Raw genomic sequence first — 24,028 nt, 5'->3', positions numbered from 1 at the left:
AGCAGCCCGTCTGCATTTTGACTGGACACTAAGCCTCTTGTGTCCTCTGGTGGGGCTTTGGCACAGTCAGGGGAGTGCGGTAGCTGTGGGGTGTCTAGGGCAGACTCAGAGGGAAGGGATGTGTCAGGCTGTCCTCCGGGCCAGACTTCAGCAGGTGCTGCCTGAACCCTTAGGAGGGCTTAGTGAAGCACTGGGGTCCCTGGGGCCAGGGGTTGGGCAGCTCAGGAGACTGGGAATGGGATTCCACCTTGATGAGAGGAACTCTGCAGAGGGCGCACTCTCCTGGCTGTTTGCACAGCTTCTGGTCTCTAGCTGGTTAGTGGTTATCCCCAGGTTTACCGAGCATAGGTGCTAATTGACTGGGGTCCTATTGAAGGACCAGGAGCACATGCTGATGGCTTCACTTTGGCAGCAGCAGAGGCTGGGAGGCCTGCGCCCACGCCAGCTGCCCCTTCCTTGGGGCCCCTTCCATGCTGTGGATGGCAGCTCAGATGCTCTCGCCCTGCACACCCAGAGCCACAGGGGTGAGAGATTCCTGAGGAGTCTCCGTCTAGGGCATGCCCTGACCCTGCGGCCTCATGGTGCCGCCCCCGCACTCCCTCCCCGACCCCTGTATCCTCACAGAGCCTGTGTCTCCTGCTCTATGAGCCCCTCTCTCATAGCTTTTTTAAAAGATTTTATTATTTAAAGAAAAAAAAAAGATTTTATTATTCATTTGACAATGCACAAACGGGGAGGGGCAGAGAGAGAAGCAGGGTCCCCACTGAGAGGGAGCCCGGCATGGGGCTTGATCCCAGGGCCCCAGGATCAGATCCTGATTTGAAGGCAGATGCTTAATCCCTGAGCCACCCAGGCGCCCCTGCCTCATAGCTTTAACCTGGCCTCGGGCTTTGGAGGTGTGGTACTGCAGAACCAAGGCAGCGGAAGGACCCCAGTTGGTCCTCTTGCTGGGATGGAGGAGCTGGGCTCCACCTCCCCTGCATGCTCTGCTGGGAAGGCGCTGTGTGGGGGCAGGGTCACCCCTGAGCCCCTCGTCCCTTTCTCATGTGCGTAGGTGATCGAGCTGGTGGATAAAGAGGACATCCACATCTCCACCAGCCAGGTGGCTGAGATCGTGGCCATGTTGGAAAAGGAGGAGAAGGTGGAGGAGAAGGAGAAGGCCAAGGAGAAGGCTGAGAAGGAGGCCGCCGAAGTGAAGAATTAGGGCCTGCCTCTGTCCTGGGCACCTTGGGGCACCTCCCGCATTGGCCTCCGTCCCGCAGCGCCGGTTGCCGGGCCCTGCTGTGCTAGTGAAGGCTTTGAGGTGATTCTTAGTGACAAACCTAATATTTTGTCTGGAATAAATCAGAAACTTCCATAATCAAGTAATTTTTAATTTTCATCATTCCATGAAGATTCATTCAGTCTGGAATCCCAGACCCTTCCAGGGAATCATGTCTGGATTCACAGAGTGGCACGATGCTGCTGTGGCCCCAGCTGTGGTAGCCCCAGCCATGGTGGCCACATGTATAGCCTGCCGATAGCCAGGGAGTCATGGCTATACACCGGCTTCCTGGCTCTGGAGGTGGGTCCAGGGCAGGAAGGTGCCTCCCTTCCAGCATGCGCCGTACCCTGCTGGTGTCTGTCCCAGAAGGAGAAAGGGTCTGCTGTGTGGACACCCATGCCTATGGAGCTTGAGGCATACAGATGGGGAGGACAGAAGCACAGCCCACCGTGGCTCAAGAGAAGACATGCCTGTTATCTGCGGACCTGGAGTCCTGACTGGCAGCCTACGTAGCAGTGATTCCTGCACATTTCCAGAGTCATCTATGGCACAAGTGGGATGCTTTGGCCTCTGGACAAGCACAGATCTGCGACAGGGACGTGGTACCTTGTGCAGGCCTCCTGTGATGCCAGCTCTTGCTTGGTTTAATCTCTGGCATGGCCCTAACCCTTTAACCAGCTGACTAGTACTGGATGTTTGCACACCACTGTGCGTCCGCCCTGTAACAGCACGTGAGAATTATGCTGGGAGAGATGCTCATGAACCCCTTAGAAAGTAAGGCTTTCCACTCGACTGATCATGGTGTCGTGGCTTTCAGAAAGTGTCTCCCTTTGGGTGGTCTGCATGCCATTGCCCCTGTGGGTGACTGAGTGGATCGTGCTGAGCGTCCAGGGACGGTGAGGGGTGCTCCAGGCATACACGCCTGCCGTAGCATTGCTCTCAGACTTTCTGGACCCATTGGCTGGTGGCTGCGCTCCTGCTCCCGGGGTGGGGCATCCTGAGGGGCTTTCAGAAAGGTGGCACCCCTGGAGGGGGGCCAGCCCAGCGCTCGGGCTTCGGGATGTCGGGCTCACCTGGCGCACCCCGCAGCTGGAGTGGGGCAGCATCCATGGGCTTGGCATCTGGCCATCTCAGCACCCCCAGCAGCTCGGGTAGGGGTGCTCTATGGGGGCTAGGGCTGTGGTCTCAGCTCCGTCAGACCTGTCCTTCAGACACCGGGTCTGTTATGGGCAAGAACGTTTTCTTGGGGGAATGCAGGCATAGGCTTGGAAGACCTAGGAACAGAGTGGCCAGGTGACCCAGGACAGGAGCATGAGGGCCCAGGAAGGATGGCTTCTAAATTACTTGAAATGTTTTACTCAGCCATTAAAAAGGAAACTTGACAAAATAGGAATAAAATTCTGTATTCTCAAATGTAAACCTTTGTAAAATAACAGTTGGGTTCTAAAGGGGTTTTATTTCGATTATTTGAGAAAGAAGTATATATATTCTAGATGCTTAATTAAAATATTTATGAATTACCTTACACTTCCTTTAGTGGTATGATATTGAGCTGTAGGAAGTGGGTGCACGAGCTCGGGGCCGCTCGTGGGCCCTGCGAACGGCGGTTGTCTTTCTAGCGAGCAGTTCTTCGGCACCCAGTCAGCTGTGCCCAAATCCCGTTTACACCCTCGCCGCCCTGGCCTGGCGTCCTGAGCAGCCCCACGGTGTGGTCACCACCACGGCCAGCCCCTTCGCTGCGCCCCCTGCTGTCTGCGTCTTCCAGGGGAGACACTCGTCGCTCCAAACCCTGCCCCCATGCTGCCAGGCTTGCCGAGGGCCCGGGGCCCCTCCGGTGTTGGCCCCTGTGGCAATGATCCTGCAGTAGGCCCCCCCTCGATGCGGGGGATCTTCCTGTCCTGAGCTGTTAGCTGCAGCAGAGAGTTGGGTCCCGGTGCAGGCACAGCAGCAGTAAGTCTCGAAAGCCATTCTGCACAGTGTGGCTTGCAGGGGTGGCTCCCTCGGCCTTCCTGTGTCGCCTCCGGAGGGGCCTGCGGTGTCCACACCCCTCGAGAAGGAAGCAGGAATTCTTAGCACGGGTTTCATCCTCCACATTTTAAACACCCGCTCTTGTTGTTGGGATTCGGGAAGATAGCGTGTGGCTTCTAGATCCACATCTAGATGTGGATATCGAAATCCAGACTTTTTGGAATATCGAAATCCAGACTTTTTTAAAAAATGAAGGACACTTTGTAATTTCTAAAGAATGACCTCCAGGCGGTGGTTCTCACAGTGCGGCCCTGGGCCAGCTGCACCTGAGAGCCACCACCACCGCCCCCCGGCTGTGTATAAATGTCTTTTTTTAGAAATAGTGTTTTTATTAAAATGCTAAGTTAATGTTCCTATAATAGCTCCAAGTAGGATCTTTGAACTGTGTGACACATCAGAAGTCAAGGTGGAAGCCATCTGAATCGTTGGAATGTCTGCCTTTGTGACCACTTGGGGGTCCATTTCTATCTTTGCGGCGGAAGGGGGTGGTCCGTGGCCTGTGGGTGTGGCTGTGCTGCTGGGAGGCCAGGTTCCAGATGGATGTCCGCCTGGCGGAACCATGCCCGGGTAGCCTCCGCTGCACACTGGCTTCACGTCCTGTCTGACTGTGCCCCCAGTCGGACCCCCGTGCGGCGGGTAGGCGCTCAGTGTGATGTCCGGAGGAGGGTTAATAAAGCACTGTCGTGATGACCTGTCCACTGTTCACTGCTTGCTTTGTCCAGACTGGGAAGGAGGCCACTGCCTGACCAGGCTTTCCCCGGACCCCAGCCCTCAGCGGATGCTGTGGGACCTGGGGAGACAGGACTGGGATCCCGGCTGAAGGATCACCCAGGAGGGCCCAATTCCATTGGGAAAGACTCTGAGGACTCCTGAGAGTGGGGACGGTGATGCCCAAAGGTGTGCACTCCACTGAGGGGGTCCTTGATGATGCAGGGGCCATCCCTCCACTACAGCCCGCTCCCCAAGCCTGGACAGGGCCCAGAGAGCTGGGTTAGGGCTGCCTGCACTCTACCCCCCCAGTAGAGAGCTGAGAGGGCTGCCAGGCAGACAGGACAGACACAATGATGACCCCCGCCTCCCAGGTCCCTTCAGTAGACAGGCCGCCTCACTCTGAGCTGCGGACTTCCACCGTCTCCAGTGGCCTCACCACGGGCACCAGGCTGCATGGGGCACTGTGTGGGACCTCTCCACCTTTGCTGAGTCCTGACACCCTGCCTGCACCCTGCCCAAGGGCCACCCTCACTAGTCTCCCATTTGTCCCTGAGGCCGGCCTTGGCTGTGTTTCCTCTGCCGTGTAGGTCTGGGGAGCTCAGACGCCGCTCTAGAACCGCGTGGGAGGGTTTATTTCTGTGGGTGCAGGTGTGAGTGGAGGACTAGGTCTCCGCTCTTGCCTGCCCCCTGGCCTGGGCCCTGGGCCAACAACTCCATCCAGGTTCTTTAAAATGCCCCTGGCAGGCGCCTACATGCCCTCAGGGGAGTCAGGGGCCTGGTCGGGAGCGTGTTTCTCGTCTCCACAGTTCAGAAGGCCACGGAAAGACACCAGGGTTCTGGGGATGAGGGGTGCTGGGGGGTTGCTTAAGGAGGTGGCTCTAGAGTCCTGGGGACAGGGTACTCCTGACCAGAACGAGGAAAGAGTGAGTGTGAAACATGGAGAATGGGTTGTAAACAAAGAGCCCACCCCGCAGTGGTCCTGTGTCTGGCCAGCCTCTGTCTGGTGCCGGTGCCGGTGCCGGTGCCAACTCTCCCACCAGGAAGGAGAAAGCCACTCCCCGGTCTTCTCAGGAGGAGGTTCCATCCCCTCAAGGTGTTGAGGGAGAATTCCAGCTGGTGGGCCTGAAGAAACGCTGGAATTTAGCATTGCAGCTTCCCAGCCCCGGCACCATTCCCTGGAACAACTGGGGGCGAGGGCTGTTAGCCATGTGCCCCTTGCTGTACCCCACCCCCCACCCCCCCACGCCCCTTGCTGTGCCAGTAAAGTCTGACGACCCCACAGGAGCACCAGCATATCCAGAAAGCAGGGCTTTCCAATACGACACCGTTGTGCCCCCAAAAAGCTCAGGGAAGGGGGGAAAGGCCAGGAGCTCTTCTGGGCTGAGGACAACCAGAAGAGTTCCGGATTTAAAACACCTCTCACTGCATTGTGGTGAGGGCGACTGGAGCCGGCCCACGCGGGCAGGCTGCAAGTGTGCTCCATGTAGGGCTGCGACCCCGAAGACCTTGGCAGCTGCGGCCGAGTGTGTGCGTCCACCCGCTCGGGAGGAGGATGCTGGGTGTAAGGCTGGTGGGCGGCAGCTGACAGGTAAGATTGCGGGATCCAGGAAAGGAGCCAACCCCGGCAGCGAGGGGGAAAGGTGAAGGGCGGGGCCTGGAGCTCCGAGAACTGAGGAGCTCTACACCCTTCGAGGGCGGGTGGCTTGTGGACGCCTCTCTCCCTGAGCCGCCACGGAGGCCTACCCGGATCTGGGTCGGACCCCATCCGCCCGGGGATTCAGAAGACACTCGGGGACTGGCATTGGGGCTTGCAGGAGGAGGCGAGCCCGGCCGGGGAGGGGCGGGGTCGCAGGTGCTGCGGCACAGGTGTAGCCGGACAGGGGCGGGGCCCTGGAGTGGGTGGGACCGGCCGGCGAGGGGCGGAGCCTGGAGTGGGTGGGACCGGCAGGTGAGGGGCGGGGAGGTTCCCCGGCCGCGCGGGAGGGCAGGGCTGCCCCTGCCTGCCTGTCCAGTGCCCCAACCTGCAGGCCTGGCCCGTTCGTCTGCCCGCCCGCGTCCCGCCCGGGGTCTCGGTCAGGCGTCCGCAAGACTCGCAGCTCCCCGGGAGGCCTAGCCCCCGTTCCGGAGCGCGTCCCGGAGCCCCGCGGGACCGCGGGGGCGAGGGGCTGGGGACTTGGCGGGGATGCTTGAGGGCGGCACTAGAGGGCGCTCCCGGCCCGCGCTTCGCCCGCCTCCCAAGTTCCTGCCCCTTGCAGCCCCCCACCAGCTTCCCCTACCCCCGCCATCACCCTTTGCCGGGCCCCCCTCAGCCGGGTCTCTTCTGGGCTCTCCCCACCTCCCCGCCAGCCTGGGGCCAGCAGCGCACACTTGCACCCCCATCGGCCCCCATCTCCCCAGAGTGCTGGCAACTCCAAGAACACTGGGTCTCTGGCAGTCTGGACCGGAGGCAGGGAGAGCTTCCGAGTGGGTGGGATCGCGGTATGGGCGGGGGGGGGGGGGGGGGTGTCACCCACCGGGTTCAGATCCTCCCTTCCAGGGAAGCCCCAGACTCGGAAAGTGAGTTGGACACAGCTACAGCAGGAGCGAATTTCTGAGAAGCCAGAGTTAAAAGTTGACACAGCCAGGTGGCTGGTTAACCCAGAGAGGTCCTCTCCGGTGGGACCAGACCAGGGGTCAGCAGAGGAAGGAGGGAGAGGGGCCCTACACAGCACTGGGGGCCAGAGAGGCCCTGGGCCAAGTTTGTGCTTGGCTGCCCGTCCCTGAATCCTCTCTAGCCTCACCATCTAGCCTGGGCACTGCCACCTCCTTTAGGAAGGCTTCCCAGATTTACCCCCACGGGTTTGGCGTGGGTGGGTGCCCTGATCGGTGTCCCCACTCCCTCAGACTGAGAACTCAGAGCAGAGGGGACCAGATCCTGTCACTGGGTCCTCAGTGCCCCAACTAGCTAAGGGTCAGCATGCAGCCTCTGCCCAAAGTTGCAGGAATGGTGGAATGCAGGGGTGCAGCTGAAGCCCAAGGGTGGGGTAGCAGGCCTGGGATGGGGTAAGCATCCAGGAGCTAGAGTGTGGCCCCCAAGGCAGACAGCACTCTCCCTGGGTCTGGCTGAATCAGGGGCCAGGTGAGAGCTTTGCTGACATGTGGCTCCATGAGGGGAACCCAGCTAGAAACCAGCTTCTTCTCCCCAGGTAACCGCGGATGCCAGCAGGTGGGGTGTGCAGGGGGGAGGGAAGCCTCAGAAGCCGCTGCAGGTGTCTGCACAGGACCCCCAGAGCCTACCTAGAATCCAGGAACTGGGGGCAGCCAGGGGGCTTGGCAGGACCTGCCTTCCTCCTTGCTCAGCCACACGCCAGGATGCTCTCACTGCCAATCCCCTGGACACCCCCTTGCCACCATTCTCTGCCCTCGGGGACCTCAGACAGTGAAGACCACACATAGCCCTGAGGTTGGACCCCCATGCAGCTGCACACAGCGGACCATCCTCACCTGCACCCTGGCTTTGCCCAGGATCGTCCTGTCCTAGCCAGGACCTGAGCTTGTGACCCCAGGCAGCCAGTCCCAGTCTCTGCCAGCAGCTGGGGACCCCTACCTCCTTGGGGTGGGGAGGGCAGATGACGGGACCTGTCCCAGGTGGACATTAAGGACGCTGAACTGCCTAGGGTTCCAGAGAGCCGGAAACAACAAGGCACAGAACCAGGACGGGAACCAGTTGACTCCGTTTATTTTCTGGAAAGCACACTTGCCAGTTTGGGCCAACACCTTTGGCTCCCATAAGGCAGGGGAGGGGGGGGCCCTGAGAACAAAGACCACCCTGAACCACTGCCTGGTTGGCCAGCTGATGAGCAAAAAGAAAAAAAGGCCCCCAAATTTGGGCCATTAACAGTACAAAAAGTAACAAAACTGAATTCACTGCTTTCTCTTGCAAGCTCTGAAAGGCGGCAGTCCGGGCTATAAAGTCTAGAAGCATTGCACAAGAACTGTTAAGTCTACAGCAAACACCTCTTGTAAAAACTCAATAAATTATATATATATAGATATATATAAACTTGTAACATCTAATAACATCGAAGCCTGCGTGCAGGGTTGGCCCCCACCGGAAGCCACCTCCCCACCCAGAGCACATGGCAATTAGAACTTGGAGGAAAATACCAGCTTGCTTTGAAGTCCCAAAAAATAAATCTCCTAAAGAAAAACCCTATAGAAATCTAATTCCCTTGCAAAAGAAGGCCAAAGGAAACAAAACACCTCACTAGAATCACCTCAAACTATGAACAACCCTTGAGGGCACAAAGGAACTGGCTGGGTTTCGGGGGGGGGGGGGGGGGGGGGGGGGCGGCAGGCCACGCCCGGCACAATCACAACCCCCGGGTCCCTTCTCCGCGGTTAATAAGTTAAAACTGAAACCTCTGTGCCATGCGGCTGTCTCAACACTTTGAGTGTGGGGCAGGGGTCAGGGGTTCTGGGTGATCGATAAATAGCTTTACAAATATACAGGTCCAGGTACAATTTTTAAAACAAAACTGTCAGAAAAGCCACCCCGTGGTGTGCTGGTGTCTGAGCTTGTCTCCACAGCAAATCCCTCGGGGAGGCTCCCTGGGCCCCCGGGGTACTGTGCCGGCCACACCAGCCTTTCTTCCATATAGATATGCATATATATAGGCATGTATGTATCCGACACACAGCTTCTATTTATATAAATGTACACTCATTTCTGGAATGAACCTCTCAGAGAGAAGGTAAAGGCTCCTGCCTTCAGGTACCCGTAATTTAGCCTCCAAGGAACCAGGGTGGGACATGGGGCAGGCTGGCAGGGGGTGGGGGGTTTGCTCACATGCATCCCCAGGCACAAGGTGGCGCGGGGTGGGGGCCTGCCGTATAGGGGCTACCCCGCAGGCTCACCCTAGGGGCCTTGGTCCACACTGCATACCAGAGCCTGGCCGCCCCCGCCACCGCCCCGGCCCTTGGGAGGCAACGGATGTGGGGGGAAGGGAGCCTGGGGAAGGGGCCCGGTTCCCTGTCCTGAGGAGCTCCTGGAGGAACCCCTTTACATTCTACGTTTGTCCCCCTGGTGCTGCCGGCGCTGGTGGCCAGGAGGTCACTATACAGCAGGGTGGGCACCCCAGGGATCCCTGTGCCGGGGGCCTCAAGACTCACACCCACACACACATGTGCACACACACACACACACACACACAAGTGTCTGCCCATTGTCTGTCTGTCCCAGGCTCAGGCCCAGGCGAAGGGGCCCCAGTGGTCGACAGCATGCCACCAGCAGCACGGGGTCGGGGGGAGCTGGCGTCCACTCTCAACAGTGGTGGGGGCTCGGCCTGTAGGCCGCTGGCCCTTCACGTCCGCAGGCCCCCGCTGCTGCTGGGGGCCGGAGGCAGCAGGTCGTGAGCAAACACAGAGTCGTCCCCCGAGGAGCTGGAGCTCGGGGTGTCCTGGCCGCCTGGTGAATACTGCTCAAAAGGCACAGACAGGTCCAAGTACTCCTGTGGGAGGGTGGAGGTCAATGCCACGTCCCCCACACAGCACGGGCAGGGGGAAGGGGCGGCACTCACATCTGTGGACGTCACAGTAAGGATACGGTCCAGGTCCTCCACCAACTGCTTGAAGGTGGGCCTCTGGGAGGGCACAGCATGCCAGCATTCCCGCATAATCATGTACCTGCAGGGGGGGGGGGGTGGCAGCTGGGAAAGGCTCCCAGCCTGCCCCCAGCCCTGCCTGTGCCCCCTGGGAACCCTGACAGCTGCAGACAGCGAGCAGGGACACTCACAGGTCATGTGTGCAGTTGGCCGGCTTGTCCATGCGGTGACCCTCCTTCAACAGCTTGAAGAGTTCCTCCACGGGGATGCCGGGGTACGGTGAGCCCCCCAGGGTGAAGATCTCCCAGAGAAGGACCCCAAAGGACCAGCTGGTGGGGAGCACAGGACGGTCAGCCTGCCTCCCTGAGCAGACCCCCAGTGGAGCGCAGGGTGACGGGCCAGGGCCCAGAGGCTCCCAACGGTGTCCTGCGTCCCCTTGACACAGTCCCACGTCCCCCGCAGCTCCCGACCCCTGGCCCTCCTCGGGATCTAGGAGACTACATACACGTCACTCTGGTGGGTGTAGACCCGGTCAAACAAGGCCTCAGGTGCCATCCACTTCACAGGCAGCCGGCCCTGGGCGGGGGAAGGGGGCATGCTGGGTCAGGGGACCTCCTATGGGCAGGCGGAGCCCTCCCTAGCCCCCCACCCGACCGACCCCTGCTTTTAGCCAGGCTCACGTTGGTGGTCTTCTTGTAGTAGTCCAGGTTGTGCACATCACGGGCCAGGCCGAAGTCTGCTATCTTCATTACATTGTCCTCGGTCACCAGCACATTGCGGGCGGCCAGGTCCCTGTGGATGCACTGGGGGAGGGTGGGGGGGTTTGAGGCTCCCACGGGGCCCCCACTGGCCGAGGGGCCTGTGCCTGCCCTCCCGCCCCTGCTTACCTTCTGGGAGGCCAGGTACTCCATGCCCCGGGCCACCTGGTAGGCGCAGGACACCAGGTCCTTGCAGGTGAGCTGCTCCCCGGGCGGCCCACAGGTGTCGAAGGAGTAGTCCAGGCCTGGGGGCCGCCGTGCCCGCAGGTACTCCCGCAGGTTACCCTTGGCCGCGTACTCCACTAGCACGTACAGGGGCCCTGGGGGCACAGGAGCCTCAGAGAAGGCTCCCCCAACGGGCCACGAGCCCCCTGCCCCCGCCACGGCACCTACCACCCTGGGTGCAGGCCCCCAGCAGGTTGATGATGTTCTTGTGGCGGCCAATCATCTTCATCATCTCCATCTCAGACACCAGATCCGACAGGTCCTTATCTGTGGCGTCATCTGTAAAGCAGGGAGGCCACCTTAGGGACTGCTGCTCCAGCCCCGACAGGACCCTCCCGCCACAGCCCACCCCTCCCTCACCTTTGAGCATCTTCACTGCCACAGTGACGGGCCGGGCAGCCCTGTCCTTGTCGATGCCAATGGCCTCCGCCATGACCACCTGGCCGAAGCATCCCTCCCCAAGTGGCTTGCCTAGGGTCAGCCTGACAGCAGAGATGGAAAGCCATGAGCACACCGCCTGCTCCAGGCTCTGTCCCAGGCCGTTTCAGAGGCTCGGTGCCACTGCCTCCAGGAAGCCCTCCATATGTGCCCCTACAACCTTGCTCATGAGGATGGAAAACGCTGGCCCTCCAGCCTCTTACTGTGCGGGGCCCTCCAGATGGAGCACTGTGCAGGGGTGCCCCCCGCCTGCAGGGTCCCTGGCCCAGCCTTCTCTGGCCCCAGCACCACGTCCAGTGGTGGCCACCCTATGCAGGGAGCCAATTCCCACCTGCCTCTGACTGGAATCCAATCAGCCTTCTGAGGGATCCCTCCTCCCCCACCGCAAGGCTGCACCCCATATGTGCCCCCAGCCCCAGCACACAAGGTCCCATCGCCACCACTGACCGGGCCCTGGACAGCTCCCACTTGGGGTCAGCAGGCAACTCCAGCTCGGAGACATTGGCCAGCGCGGGGCCTTCCCCTGAGGACAGCCTGGCGATGCGCACCAGGGGTGTATTGGAGTTCATGGACGAGTTGGACTCCAAGGACACCTGCTTGGGTCGGCAGGGACAGGTTGGTGCCGCAGGGCCAAACCATGGCAGGGTTGGTGGGGGGCTGGGGACGGTGAGGCTGCGGCTCTCTCTGCATGGGAAGGGCTGGCCAGGGCTTGGGGGGGCTGTCCAAGCTCCACAAAGTGCTATGTGAAGACAAAGTGACCCGGGGGATGGCAAAGACAAGGGTGGGGTTGCCTCAGCTGCCACACACACCCGCGTCCCCACGTGGGCCCCAGTCCCCAGACACCGCAGGGTGTCCCTGAGCTCAGCAGCCCAGGAGACGCGGCCATGGAGGGTCTGGGAGGCCAGGCAGCTCGGAACCTGGTATCTACTTTCTGTTACCTGTCGCTTGAGTGGGAAGCGGGAGACCTTGTGCACGGCGGGTGAGCCCAGGCCCTTCTTCGGGGGCGTGCGCAGGCGGCAGAGAGTGACGGCTGCCACCACCAGGATGAAGAGGAGGAAGCCCACCCCGTAGCTGAGGACGCCCGCGTACACGCTGCCAGCCTCACCAGCCTCCACCAGCTCCTCCTCAGCTGCAAAGACATGGGCATTGCAGGCCTGGCCCAGCTGCACGGGAGCCCCCACGAGCCGCCCTGGGCCTGAGCCAGAGACACAGTGGGAGTGGGGAAAGGGGCTCAGACCCCAGAGGGGGTGTACCAAGGGCCCTGCAGTCAGAGATGCTGGGTCAGCAGAGGGACGCCCAGGAGCAGAGGAGCCCAGCAGAGCCAGCAGCACATATGCCCACCACCCGGGAAGACGCCAATGCTACCACCTAGGCTGTTGGGGACCTGGCTGAGAGCGGGGACCTCCAGGGGAGGGACCCTGAGCCAAGACACGGTGTGTCAGCTCCGTTCCCATGCCTGCCATTGGACCTGCATGAGCACTCCGTTGAGTAAGCTGGCCACGGGCCACAGGGTCCCCTGCCTGTCCCTGGCAGCCGTGGAGTGTCCCAAGCCAGCGAGCCCAAGAGGACAGGGACAGAGCAAGCAGCAGCAGGAGCCAGTACCTGGCAGCACCACCAGCCACGCAGAGTGATGGGAAAACCCGATAGAATTGCCCGCCAGACACGTGTACTCCCCAGCGTCCTCAAAGGTGACATTGCGCAAGGACAGAACCTCTAGCTCCTTGTCGGTGGTGTTAGCGCCCGCCGTCTACAAAGAGAGAACAGAGCGCGATAGGCGAGCGCCAGCACCTCCCACGGGCACCACGGCCAGAGTCCACGCGGTGACGATCCAGCCAGGCTGCAAGGAAAACGCCGCTGCCACCACCACCACGGCCACGGCGCCAGGGGTCTTCCGCCTCGTGCGTCCACACAGAGCCCGAAGCCAGTCCCTCCACCGGCGAGTCCTCTGTCCCAAGTGAGCGCCAGGCGCGCGGCCAGCAGCGAGCTGCACCCACGCAACATGCGAGGTTAGCGTGCACACAGGGGGCGCGGGTGGGGGGCACGGGTGGGCAGCTGAGTGGATGGACTGACCAACAGACCGACAGGAAGGGCGCAGGTGGGAGAGCCAGGGGCAGAGGTCACGAGAGCAGGCGAGAGAGTGTGGGCAAGAGAGAGACACACACACACACGCACATGCACACACACACGTGTACACGTTCTTACACACGCAGGGCGGGGACGGGGCAGAAGCTCACAGAGGGGCACAGCCTCTGCAGGGGCTGATGGCCTCCTGGGGGTGCAGTGGGAGTGCAGGCGGGATCAGCACAGGCCACAGAGGCTTGAAGCACATGGTCACGTGGAGGCCAGTGGCACCCACATCGCAGACGTGGCTGTGTCAGGAGCACAGCATGAGCCACAGGGCAGGGAGCGAGCAGGATGGGGGCGTGCAGGTGGGCGCATGGCCAGGGCGTTGGAGCTGGAGCTCGGCGTGCCAGACAGCATGGGACAGAGTTGTTACCTGCTTGGGGCCCGTGAACACGCAGCCAAAAGGCCTTCTCAGCCACGCCTATGAAATTGGAGGCTCGACAGAGGTACTCGCCCCCATCACGCTCGGACACATTGGCCAGGCGGAGGCGTGCGTCGGCCTCCACACTCTCACTGATCCAGGACTGCGGGGACAAGAGACCCGGCTTAGGTGCGTCCTCGGCAGCCCGGCCGGGCACAGAGTGGCCATGCGGGCGCAGGGCCCAGAGCAGACCCCGCCATGGGGGTGGCACTCAAGGAACGGAGGGGATGGGCCAGGCTATGCCAGGCAGGAAGGCTGCCTGGAAGAGGGTCATGGAAGCACTTCCCAGTGGTGGGCCGTGGTTTCTCAGGATGTGCCTTCGGCCTGTCCCCCAACTTCAGCCCAGAGCACGGGCCCTCCAGGGCTGGCCCTTCCGCCTGCCCACCCCAGGGTCCCGGCAGGGCCTGGCTCTGTTCCGGGGTGTGTTGAGATCTTGCCTGACGGGGCCACGGCGGCCTTTGCATTCGGGCCTGCACTCCCGCTCTCAGCCCCAGTGCCTGCTCTCCACCCTCACGAGCAACAGATGTTTCTTTCTGGGCTGACAGTGTCGCAACTGTCCCAACTCGGGGCCATGGGAACAAAGTGGGGGCCGAGGGAGGTAGGTGGACACGAGCCGTGGTCTGTGCACGCAGATGGCTCCGAATCAGGTGCGAGGCATGGTGGCCTGCACCTTGGGTCCCAGAGTGGGCCATGCCCCAAGGGTTCAGTGGCCACCTGCCTGCTAGAGGGCCTGTAGCTTGAGCCTGGCCCAGCGTGCTATATGCACACCTGCCTCCAGGGCTGAGGTCAGCCCGTAGAGCAGACAGGAAAACTGAGGACTCACCACAGGGCCACGCACTGCCTGCCTCACGTGCCGGGACTGGGCCCAGACTCCCAAGCCAACCCCCACCCACCCTACCACTTCTCCCCCACTGGTCGGATGCCGAGCCCCCCCAACACCCGTGACCCAACGGGCCTCCCTGCTGGGATGCCTTCTGGCCCCTGGCCACGGGGTGGGCCAGGCCTAGCACCCTGAGCAGGAGCCTGCAGCCCTGCCAGCACCCAGCTCAGGGTGACACTCACCTTGAGCACGGTGACATACGGGGTGCCGTCGGGACCAACTTTGCTGCCGTTCACCTCCACGTGCTTGAGCCACTGGATGTGGGGCTGCGCGTCACTGTACACCTTGCAGTGGAACTCCACGTCGCTGCCCAGCACAGCCGTCTGGTTGGCAGGCAGCCCGGCCTGCAGGATGGGCCGGTGCGGCGAACGCTCTGGGGGGTCAGATGGGGCTCAGGGGCAGCCCGGCCCTAAACCACCAGACCCTCCCCTCCCAGCCCAGAGTCTCACCCAGCACGTCCAGGGTGTAGGTCTGCTGGATGCTGCCGAACTTGTTCTGCACAACACACGTATAGTTCCCGCGGTCCGAGGGCACCACGCTCTCCATGACCAGGCTCCACTGCTGGTGTCGTAGCTGTGGGCAGGTGTGCAGGTGAGGAATGGTGGCCCAACCCCCACTGGCCAACACCACCCACCAGCAGGCCCACCTTGATGCCCCCGATGCGGTGCTCGCCTCGGAACTCCTTGCCGTTCTTCAGCCAGGAGATGGATGGCGTGGGATTGCCGGCGGCCGGGCAGCGGAAGCGCACAGTGTTGGCGGCTGGCACCGCTAGCAGCTTCTTGTCCATCCGCTCGGGCCGCGTCCAATAAGGAGCCCCTGCTGACAGAGGGGCACTTGCCAGCCATGCCCAGGGTGGGGGCAGAGGCCCATCTGACCCCCCCCTTCGGAGGCCACCAGGCTGCCCATGCCTCCAGCCTCAGCGTCCCCTCCTGAGCACAGAGTACAGAGTGTCAGACTTCTGAGGCCTGCTGCCTCAGCTGGACGAGGCCGCCGACAGCCCCAACGTCACCTCCTGCCATTCTCAAAGCCGACACGCATCCCTTCCCTGCCCTGGCCACCTCCCCCAAGCACCTGCCCAGCCACGGGGGCCCAAGGGTCCGGAACAATACACCCTGACCGAGGAGCCTTCAAGACACAGCGGTACCTCCCGGGGGACCACCCACCCACCCAGGGAGGCACATTTGGAGCCAGTCCACTGAGGCACAGCCCCGGCAGGCCACAGAACCAGGTCAGCCCAGGTCACAGAGCCCAGCCGGACCGACGAGCAAGGCCAGGACCTGGAAGCCAGGAAGGTGCAGAGCCCAGAGTCTCACAGGTGGCCAGGTGCCTACTAGAACCCTTGAGACCCGGAGTCACCCTCTAGAGCACGCTAGGGCCTGACGGGCAGGGGGAGCGGAAATGGTGATACAGCATCTGGGAGGCCCTGCCCGTCTCCTGGTTTTCACCACCCCGTCCCCACCCTAACTGGTTTCCATCCTTCCTTGTTGCTGGGATGCAGGCTGCCTTCCTGCCATGGGAGGTTGGACCAGCATCCCCTAGGACAGGGGAGAGATACCCCTTTCACCCGCACCTCTGCCCTGCTGCCTTCAACACAGCCACCTGGCAGAGGAGGGTGCCGAGGCCCAAGCAGGGAGCCCTCCAGGGACAGAGACAGGACAGGGACGGGTGACCGGCAGGCTGAGACCATAGTAGCTCAGCGCTGCTAGACAGTGCCTGTGGAGAGCAGCCCTGCCAGCAACCCTCAGAGCTGCTGAGCCCACCGGCTAATGGGGGAGGGGGCACCAGCACGGCCTGGCGTGGCTGGGGGTCCTGGGGGGGTCCAGGTGGGCCTGGAGTTTGGCTCTGAACTACTGGCAGCCAAAGGAAAAAAGGGAAAAGAGAGGAAACCTAGCAGCTTCTTAGGAAGGGTCCTTTCATGCCTCTGGCCTTGCGCACATCCAAGATGGAGCCAACCTACAGCCTGGGGGGCCTGGCTCTCTGCCAGGACCACTCCCCTCCCACATCCCCACCCAGGCCCCCATCCCTGGCTGGCTCCCCCTCACCTCTTCGCCCACTGGACCCCGCAGGGCCTCCCACCCCTGTTCCACATCTCTCAGCTTCTCAAACTTGGCTCCTCCAAAAACAGACAGCCCACCACCCCTAACCAGCCCCTCTGTGACGGACAGGCTTAATCCCCTGCGTGCCGTCATCCGCCTGCTCCCTACACCTGCAGCCCCCACACTCAGCAAATGCAATAGCCTCCCGTTTACATTGAGCACATGTCCAAAGCTTGGTCCCTGGAGCCCACAGCCACCCTCTGCTCCCACCCCCCATACCCCTAACGTCCCAGGCCGACGGCCCCACGGCAGCCCTGCCAAAGACACATCTGGCCTGGGCCACCGCACCCAAGGCCTTACAGCCCCCGCTGCTGCCACCCAGAGCTCAGGGCCGCCACACTGAGGGGACCCCACTCTCGGCACGGCCCTGAGGAGGTGGCCCCCAGGCCTCGGTCTCCCACCTGCCCGATGACAGTGTAGGGCTTGGCACCTAGGAAGCAGGCCCACCCCTGGGAAGGCAGATCCCCACCCCTGGCCAGCCCTGCATGCCTGCAATCTGGGCTCACCTGTATCCTCAGCCTCGTCCTCCCCATCTTCATCATCTCCAGAGGACGGAGCATCTGAAATTCAGGCAATAGAGTGTGCAGGAGTCAGCCCCCTGACAGGCAAGCACCCAATGCCTACTCCCCGGTGCCTGCCACCCCTCCTGAGTCTCTGGGGGCTCCCTTCTCTACCAATGACCACCAAGATGCTCAATGTGGGGTGCTGTGGGAACACAGTCCCAACCCCTGACCTCGCAGCCACTCACCCATCACACCCCCCACCCCGCCCCACCATGGCCATAGGGTGAGCCTAGGGGAGCCCACATGCCTTCACGGTCATGGGGTGAGCCCAGGAGAGCCCGCACCCTCCCAAGGCCATGCAGTGAGCCTGGGGGAGCCCGGCGGGCACTCACCCATCACTCGCACACTGAAGTGGGAGAGCACACGGTGCGTGAGCCGCTGCCGGCAGCTGTAGGACCCTGAGTCCTCGTGAGAGGCGTTGAGCACCTGCAGCCGCTGAGGCCCCAGCAGGACGCGGTCTGAAGGCACCAGGCCCACGCCATCCTTGACCCAGACGCTGGGCCCTGTGGGACCACCAGCAGGCGCATGACAGCTCAGCTCCACGGTGTCCCCGCTGCCAAAGACCAGCTGTTCCTGCTGGCCGGGCTCAGGCCCCAGGGCCTCTGTGGAGGAGATGGAGGACCCTAAGGCAGGCGCCCCCAAAACAGGAATCCTGGGCGACCCCCGCCGAGGCACCACGGCAGGCCCACCGCCCAGACATGCAGCGGAGGCTGTGGCGGGGGCATCTGGGGCCCAGAGGCTCTGCGTCCAGAGCCCATAATCCTGCAAAGTGTCCTGCAGAGGGATAGGGATGGTGACATCCAGCCCTGCCAACAGGGGGTGCACCCCGAGGACCCCTAGACCGTGGGGGCACTGACGCGGATGACACATGATAAAGCAGGTTCTGCTGCATTCCTGCCAGACCGTCCTGATGGACACCAAGAATTCCCAGGGCAAAGCATCCTGAAGTGTTACTCTTCCTCTGCGTTTTCCCAACTACTCAGAAATGCAAACTGCACCCTGAGCTCACAGGCCATTCAAAACCAGGCAGTCAGCAGGCAGTCCTCCACAGACCTCTGCCTTCTAGCCTGAAATGGAGGCTCAAGGCAGGACAGACAGGGTATGGGCAGGGGTCCCACTTAACACCCCCATCTCTCCCCTTGGTGGCAAAAGCACTTCTGGACCAGAGAACAGACCCGCCATGTCTGGGCAGCATGGGCCGAACCTCCCAGAGCAGCACCTGCTGTGGGCCGGTGACCTCAGGGGCCAGCCCGGGGTTGGGGCGCTCAGGGTCGTGGAACACCCGGACCCTGACTTAGGAGGGAGTGTCATGCGTGTGAGCCACAGGTCAGCACTACACTAAACACACAGCAAGAAAAAACTCATACAGAGAGAGTACTGTGTCTAGCCAGCAGTGTCTCATCGGCCAGCAGGTTAAGGGGACCTGGACCCCCCCCCCAATTTCATGGATAAGGACCCAAGCTGGGAGGAGTGGGAGACCGTCCATACTCAGCCTGGAGCAGGTCAGAGTGGGAGCCCTGATGCCAGGGCTAAGCGGCGCTTACGTGGCCCACCTTACGTGCCAATGCTCTGCTGGGGGAGGGGATCCTCGCCAAGGGCGGATATCCACGGCTAAGCCCAGGGGCCCTCCTCCCTCCCCAGCAGCTGCCCACCTCGAAAAGGGCTGAGGCTTGAGATCCAGGGACACACCACTGGTGGGGCTGACAATCACCCCCAGGCCTCCCTGCCAGGGCCAGACAATGCCCAGTGCAGGCAGGAGGCCCGGGCTCGGGGCCCAGGACAGGGGTGGGTGGTCCCACGGCCCAGGCCTCCTTCCCCAGACCCAGCTGGGTCAGTTACACTGTCACTTGTCATTCTGCCGACGCGTGGCCTAGATTCGAGGGCCCAGCTGTCCACTCTGGCCACACCAGCCCCTGGCTCCTTGGACAGTCCCAAGTCTGCCTACTCACTTCCGGCAGTCCCACCTGTCCAGGCCCTCCAGGAGGGTCTCTGAAGTATCCTCAAGTCTGCACCCCTGGGGCCCACAGTCAGGGGACTCCTACTCTGACCTCCGACCCCCCAGTCCTGGCTACTATGTCCTATGGGGACCACCCAGTGCTGGGAGCTGGCTGAGACCCCCCAGAAGGCTAAGGACAGACTGGTCCCGGCAGCCTCAGCCCCAGGCCCCAGCCCAAGGGCAACAGTGTGCTTGGTTCCGGTTTGGTCTGGGCAGCGTTGGCAGGTCAACCGTCCACACAGCATTCCCTTCAGCCTGGTCCAGCACGGGACTGGGGAGACACGGAGCAGCCCCTAGGCCAGCCATCCGCTGGTGGACAGACGCTGCCATCAACTGAGGCCCAGCCCCAGATGTGCCCAAGTGCCAAAGCTGGGGACCCCTGGACCCGGATAGCCTCCAGGGGATCTGATCCACCAGGCCCATGCCAAGTCGTGACCCAGCAGTGGCTGAGTGCATAGGGTCAGGCAGGGGGACAGAGAAGGATGGGCAGGGCCCAAAGCGATGGGCACGGGTGGGCACAAAAACGGTCACCATCGGGCTCTACCTAGGGAGCAGCAGGGGCATGTGGTGCTCAGTCCCCTGCCCCCAGCAGCCCCAGGAGGGAGTCTTTCTCCATTGACACAAAGGGGCTTTGCCCACACCCATGCCAGTGCTGGGGCCCACACATGCTGGAGGCCAAGTCCTGTGTGCCATGGCAGGAACCCACGTGCCAATCAGGGAAGTGGGCCCAGGTGGAATGTCTGCCCCCACCGGCACCCCCACCCCAACGGGGTCTGGGCTCCACCAGTCACTGTGTGCCAAGGGCAGCCCAAGGGCACAGTTCAAGGGGTACTCTATCCTGGAAAAGCCCAGGTGTGCTTGCAGGCCTGTTTCCCAGTCACAGGATCCTCCTGATTCTGCTAACTCACTGGCCTTGTGCCTCAACTGCCCCCCCAACCCGGGCCTCCGGGACACAGGGCAGAAATCCCACTGGAAGGCCAGGGTGGCCACCATAGCGGTCGAAGGGCTGGATCACATGACAGCAGGGGTGGGACACCAAAACCATCACCGTTGAGGTCACCAGGCCACGTCCAGGGCCGGCCTACTTGGGAGGGCTGCCGCTGAGCCCCTGACTCTCAACAGGGAGGAAACACTCCTGGATTCAGGTCACTACAGTTGAGCCCCCCAGTGCACAGGGACGGCACAGGGGCTGGACCACATTCCCTCAGAAAAGCCTTGGGTTGGGGGCAACCCAAAGAACAAGCATCAAATTCAGACCTGATTCAAAGGAGCCATTGGAGCTGGCTGCACCCGAGAGATTTGGGGTTTGGGGTAGAACGAAGAACAAAGGGTTCCGGTTCTGGACATGTGCTGAAGGTTTCCAACTTCAGAGTATGGGACCTACATGCTTTCAAATAGCCCAAGAGAGACAGCTTGTCTCTTGGGAACCCAAGTCAAGGGAGAAAACCTGATCTTCCCCCTTCCCCACCTGGAAACTTACTGAAAAGTTTTATAACAAAGTTAGAAAAAAAAAAAGGGGGGAGATTGGAGGTAGGCAAGTGAATGTGGGCTTACAGGATGACCCAGTCTGCCCTTTCCAGAACTCTGCCATTACCTGTCCTCACAAATAGGGGAGGTGACTGGGGCTGGAGGAGGGCACCCAGAGCCCCAGCAGGATCTGGAATCAGGGAGCTCCCATCCCGTCCAGAAAAGATTCCCCTCATTGCTTACTTACTTCAAAGTCACTCAGGCCTGCTGGGGCTCCTGTTCCCCTTTAGTTTTGGTTATGAAATGGGGCACACCCAGCCCCAGCAGGAGCTGAGGCCCTGGGGGCAGGGGTGCGTCTCTACTTGGGACAGGGGCTGAGGTCAGAAGTCCAGTCTCTTGCTGAACCAGGTTAATGAACCACCCAGAGGGCTGTGGGGCTCAAAGTCCAGCCCCATGGGGTTGGGGGGAGGGGGAGAGTGCAACCAGGGCTTTTCTGGGAAATACCCTGTACCCCAAAAGGACCCCTCCTGACTGGACGGAGTCAGAGGGTAAGCGGAGTGCCCCCCCAGGCTCCTCACAGGAAATACTGGGCCCCATTTGGAGATGAAGGCTGCCCAGGTCAGGCCAGAGGCCCCCACCTTCCCCACCTCCGCCCCAGCTAACTCTGGCTTCCTGATTCATGTTTCCCAGTAAAATGTCAGCTGGAACCTCTACATTTCACGAGGTCTTTGAATGTTTACGGCCTGGTCTATCTACTTCACGAGCTGGATTAGGTTCGCTGACCTAGCCACTCACTACCTGTCTCATCAGCTCTCCTTCAGGGAGGGGCGCAGCTACCTCTAGCGGAGGAAAGAGGCCCCGGGCCCCGGGGTCCCTCCTGCCACTGTGTCCCAGGCCCTGCATAGGGTGCGTTCCCAGAGGGAGGATGGCTCGCCCCCATGCCCGCCCCCGAATGTCTCAGGGGGTCCCGGGAGGGTCTGGAGCCCCGCCCGCTGCCCCGTCCTCGGGGCTAGTTGACATTCCTCGGCCGTAGGGAGTAATATCTTTATCTGAATGCGAATGCTAATTCGGGGCTCCCCCCGCGACCGCCTATTCGGCGCCCCTGGACGCTGGGGCCGCCTGAGCAGGACGCTAAAAGCGCGCGCTGACCTCGCGACGGCCTCTGTCACGTCGCTGAATGACACACACATTCAAGCGCCGGGACCATTTCATTCATAAAAAAATGACATTGTTCCGGGAGGCTGCAGCCGCCGCGGTAGAAAGGAGCGCGGGGGCGCGGGGAGGGGAGGGCCGCCATCTGCCTCCGTCCTGCCCGCCGCCGCCGCCTCCCTGGCACGGCGCGCCCGCCGCCGCTCAGCTCACACCTCCCCGCGAGGCCGCCGCGGCCGCCATCAATGCGCGGTCTGTGGCCGCGCCGGGTACAAAGGAGCGGCTGTTCGGGTCCCGCCCGGGTGGGGCGTGAGCTCACCGGGCGAAGGCCTCACTCCGCGCGGCCCCCGGGGTCGTCTGCGCCCCCGGGATCGCCTGTGCCCCTGGAGTCGGCTGTGCCCCCGGAAACGCCTGTGCGCCTGGGATCGGCTGTCCCCCCGGAATCGCCTGTACCCCCGGGCAGGCCCTCTTCTCCGGGCGCAGCCGGGAGCCTGGCGGCGCGTGTGCGGGGCGGCGCCGCCCGGAGCGCACAGCCGGCTCGGCAGGAGGCCGCGCGCGCTGCACCTCGAGGGCCGCGGCGCGTGTGCGGGGCGGAGCCTGGCGCACGGACGCGCTCCCTCCCCTCCCCGGCGCTCCGCGGACTGGCCCCTCGCGGACCCCCGAAGTCCACCCGACCTTGACTGCCGGCTAGGGTCCGCGGCTCCACTGCCCTCAGACCCCCGCCCTCTCCCCGCTCCCCTGCCGGCGCCCTGCCTGGAGTCGGGCGCGCGCCCTCGGGGGGGGGGCAGACACCTTCAGCCACCGGGCAGGAGAGCAGGGCTGGCGAGCGGAGGCACTAGACCGTGTAGCGTCGTCACGCAGGCCACTGGGGGGACGGCAGGGCCCGGGTGGCAGACTGACGCACTCACACCCTCCCTCCAAAATGCGGTCTCGCGCTTTGGGCCCAAGTCATGAACCGGGACGGAGGCGGGTTGGGACTGCAGCACCAACAATAGGAACTTTCCGTCAGGGACGGCCCGCGGAATCGTGGAAACGCAGCCCAGCGCCCTCCCGATGCTGCCCGGGGCCAGGCTGCACCCCACTGGGGAACCGCGGGGGGCAGTGGCTGCGGACGCCGCAGTCGCGTCCCGCTCCCCGCCGCAGCTCCGCACTTGGGTAGTAGCCCCGAGGCTTCAGGAGTCCCACAAACTGCCACGCCAGCTCTGGGAGGGCTGCAGAAACCCCGGCACCGGTTCCGCAGGGCCAGCCCAGGACGCACCCTCGGGCGCACCCCGATCCGGCGCCCCCACCCACCTAGCAACCCGTTCCTGGGCCCCCGACGCCCCTCTCCGGTACCCGTCGGGTGCTCCCTTACCTGCCGCTCTCCGCAAGACGCGCGGCTCCATGCCCCGGGGCATCGAGGCGGCGCCGGTCATGACCGCCAGCACCACGCAGATCGCGAGGGCGCGAGCCGGGGCGCCCATAGTGGGGGCGAGGGCAACGACGTCCTCAGGCGGCGCGCGCGGGCGTACTGCCCCCCATGGCCCCGCTCGGGAATCGGCGGGAGGAGGGCGCCCCTCGGGAGACTGCGGGAGAAGGCGGCAGTTCGTTACCCGGGAGGAGCCGGGACACGCAGGGGCGGAAGCGGCGGTGGTTGGGTTCCTGCGCCCCGGCTCCGCCGACCCCCGGCCGCCCCGCCCGCCGCCACCGCCCTGGGCTCCCGGGCCGCCTGGCGCCGGCCGCCTCCTCCCCGCCGCGGTCCCTCCCTTCCTCCCCCTTCCCTCCCTGACTTCTGCGGAGCCCTCCCAGGGCGGCGGCGGCGGCGGCAAACTTTCCAGAGCGGGAAGCCTGCGCCCCCGGCCGGGCCCCGCCGCAGAGACAGCTCGGGACGTGAGCCCGCCGCGCGCTCTGGCCTCGCCGCGCGCCCGCCTCGACCCCTCCGCGCCCGCGCACCGACCTGGCGGCCGCTAGCGCCCACTCGCCGCGTGTGGCTTTTGCTCCGCTCGTGGCCCGGCGGCCCAGCGCCCGCGTCTCCTGCTTGCAGCGTTGGCTGACCGGTGCGTCCGTGCGCCCGGCGGAGCAGGACTGCGCGGCGCCAGCGAGCCCCACCACCACCGCCGCCGCCGCCGCCACCGTGCACTGAGCCCGGGCGGCCTGGAGCGCGGCAGCCAGTGGGGGCCGGCCCCGGGCCGCCCCGCCCTCGGGCCCGCCCTCGGGCCCACCCCGGCCGGGCCACGCCCGCCCCGACTCGCCAGGGCGCGGGACACGCCCCTCCCCTGAGGCGGCCGGGAGGCGGGGCCGCGACTCGCCGGGACCCAGCCCGCGGAGGGGATTAGAGGGGGCGGGG

At 63.2% G+C, this 24,028-nt stretch overlaps 2 protein-coding genes across 14 annotated transcripts in view; one reads left to right on the top strand and one right to left on the bottom strand.

The window, feature by feature from the left end:
* LETM1 (leucine zipper and EF-hand containing transmembrane protein 1) overlaps positions 1 to 3,983 on the top strand; it is a 39,408-nt gene extending 35,425 nt beyond the window's left edge. For both annotated transcript variants that reach the window (XM_047718635.1, XM_047718634.1), the window contains exon 14: positions 1,055 to 3,983. In XM_047718635.1, coding sequence (XP_047574591.1) covers positions 1,055 to 1,204 — 150 coding nt within the window. In that variant the 3' untranslated portion in view covers positions 1,205 to 3,983. The remainder of the gene's footprint in view (positions 1 to 1,054) is intronic.
* Positions 3,984 to 7,703: 3,720 nt separating this feature from the next.
* FGFR3 (fibroblast growth factor receptor 3) lies at positions 7,704 to 23,827 on the bottom strand. Of its 12 annotated transcripts, none has more exons than XM_047718615.1 (18): positions 23,639 to 23,827; positions 23,057 to 23,267; positions 17,423 to 17,692; positions 17,034 to 17,087; positions 15,078 to 15,250; positions 14,881 to 15,004; positions 14,614 to 14,804; positions 13,504 to 13,654; positions 11,939 to 12,135; positions 11,454 to 11,599; positions 10,929 to 11,050; positions 10,737 to 10,847; positions 10,473 to 10,663; positions 10,266 to 10,388; positions 10,091 to 10,161; positions 9,777 to 9,914; positions 9,562 to 9,667; positions 7,704 to 9,492 (listed from the first exon to the last, which is right to left on the bottom strand). In XM_047718615.1, exons 2-18 carry the CDS (start codon positions 23,163 to 23,165, stop codon positions 9,346 to 9,348), a joined length of 2,424 nt encoding a protein of 807 aa, XP_047574571.1. In that variant the 5' UTR covers positions 23,166 to 23,267; positions 23,639 to 23,827; the 3' UTR covers positions 7,704 to 9,345. The 12 variants fall into 12 exon arrangements, with proteins under 12 accessions (XP_047574571.1, XP_047574575.1, XP_047574577.1 ...); XM_047718619.1 differs by having other exon boundaries at positions 11,454 to 11,602; positions 11,945 to 12,135; XM_047718621.1 differs by having other exon boundaries at positions 11,945 to 12,135.
* Positions 23,828 to 24,028: the final 201 nt, after the last annotated feature.

The sequence above is a fragment of the Lutra lutra genome, chromosome 2 (assembly GCF_902655055.1).
Source record: "Lutra lutra chromosome 2, mLutLut1.2, whole genome shotgun sequence".
Taxonomy (NCBI): Eukaryota; Metazoa; Chordata; class Mammalia; order Carnivora; family Mustelidae; genus Lutra; species Lutra lutra.
Note: the sequence above shows the minus strand (reverse complement) of the source record. Positions and strands in the feature narration are given on the sequence as shown.

What these genes read in the sequence shown, in the direction of transcription:
- FGFR3 (XM_047718615.1), bottom strand. Translation starts at nt 23,165, where the DNA reads ATGGGCGCCCCGGCTCGCGCCCTCGCGATCTGCGTGGTGCTGGCGGTC. An exon ending in CTACACCCTGGACGTGCTGG is followed by an intron (nt 14,805 to 14,880) that starts GTGAGACTCTGG and finishes CTGACCCCCCAG; the next exon opens with AGCGTTCGCCGCACCGGCCC. An exon ending in CGTATGTCACCGTGCTCAAG is followed by an intron (nt 13,655 to 14,613) that starts GTGAGTGTCACC and finishes TTGTCCCCGCAG; the next exon opens with TCCTGGATCAGTGAGAGTGT.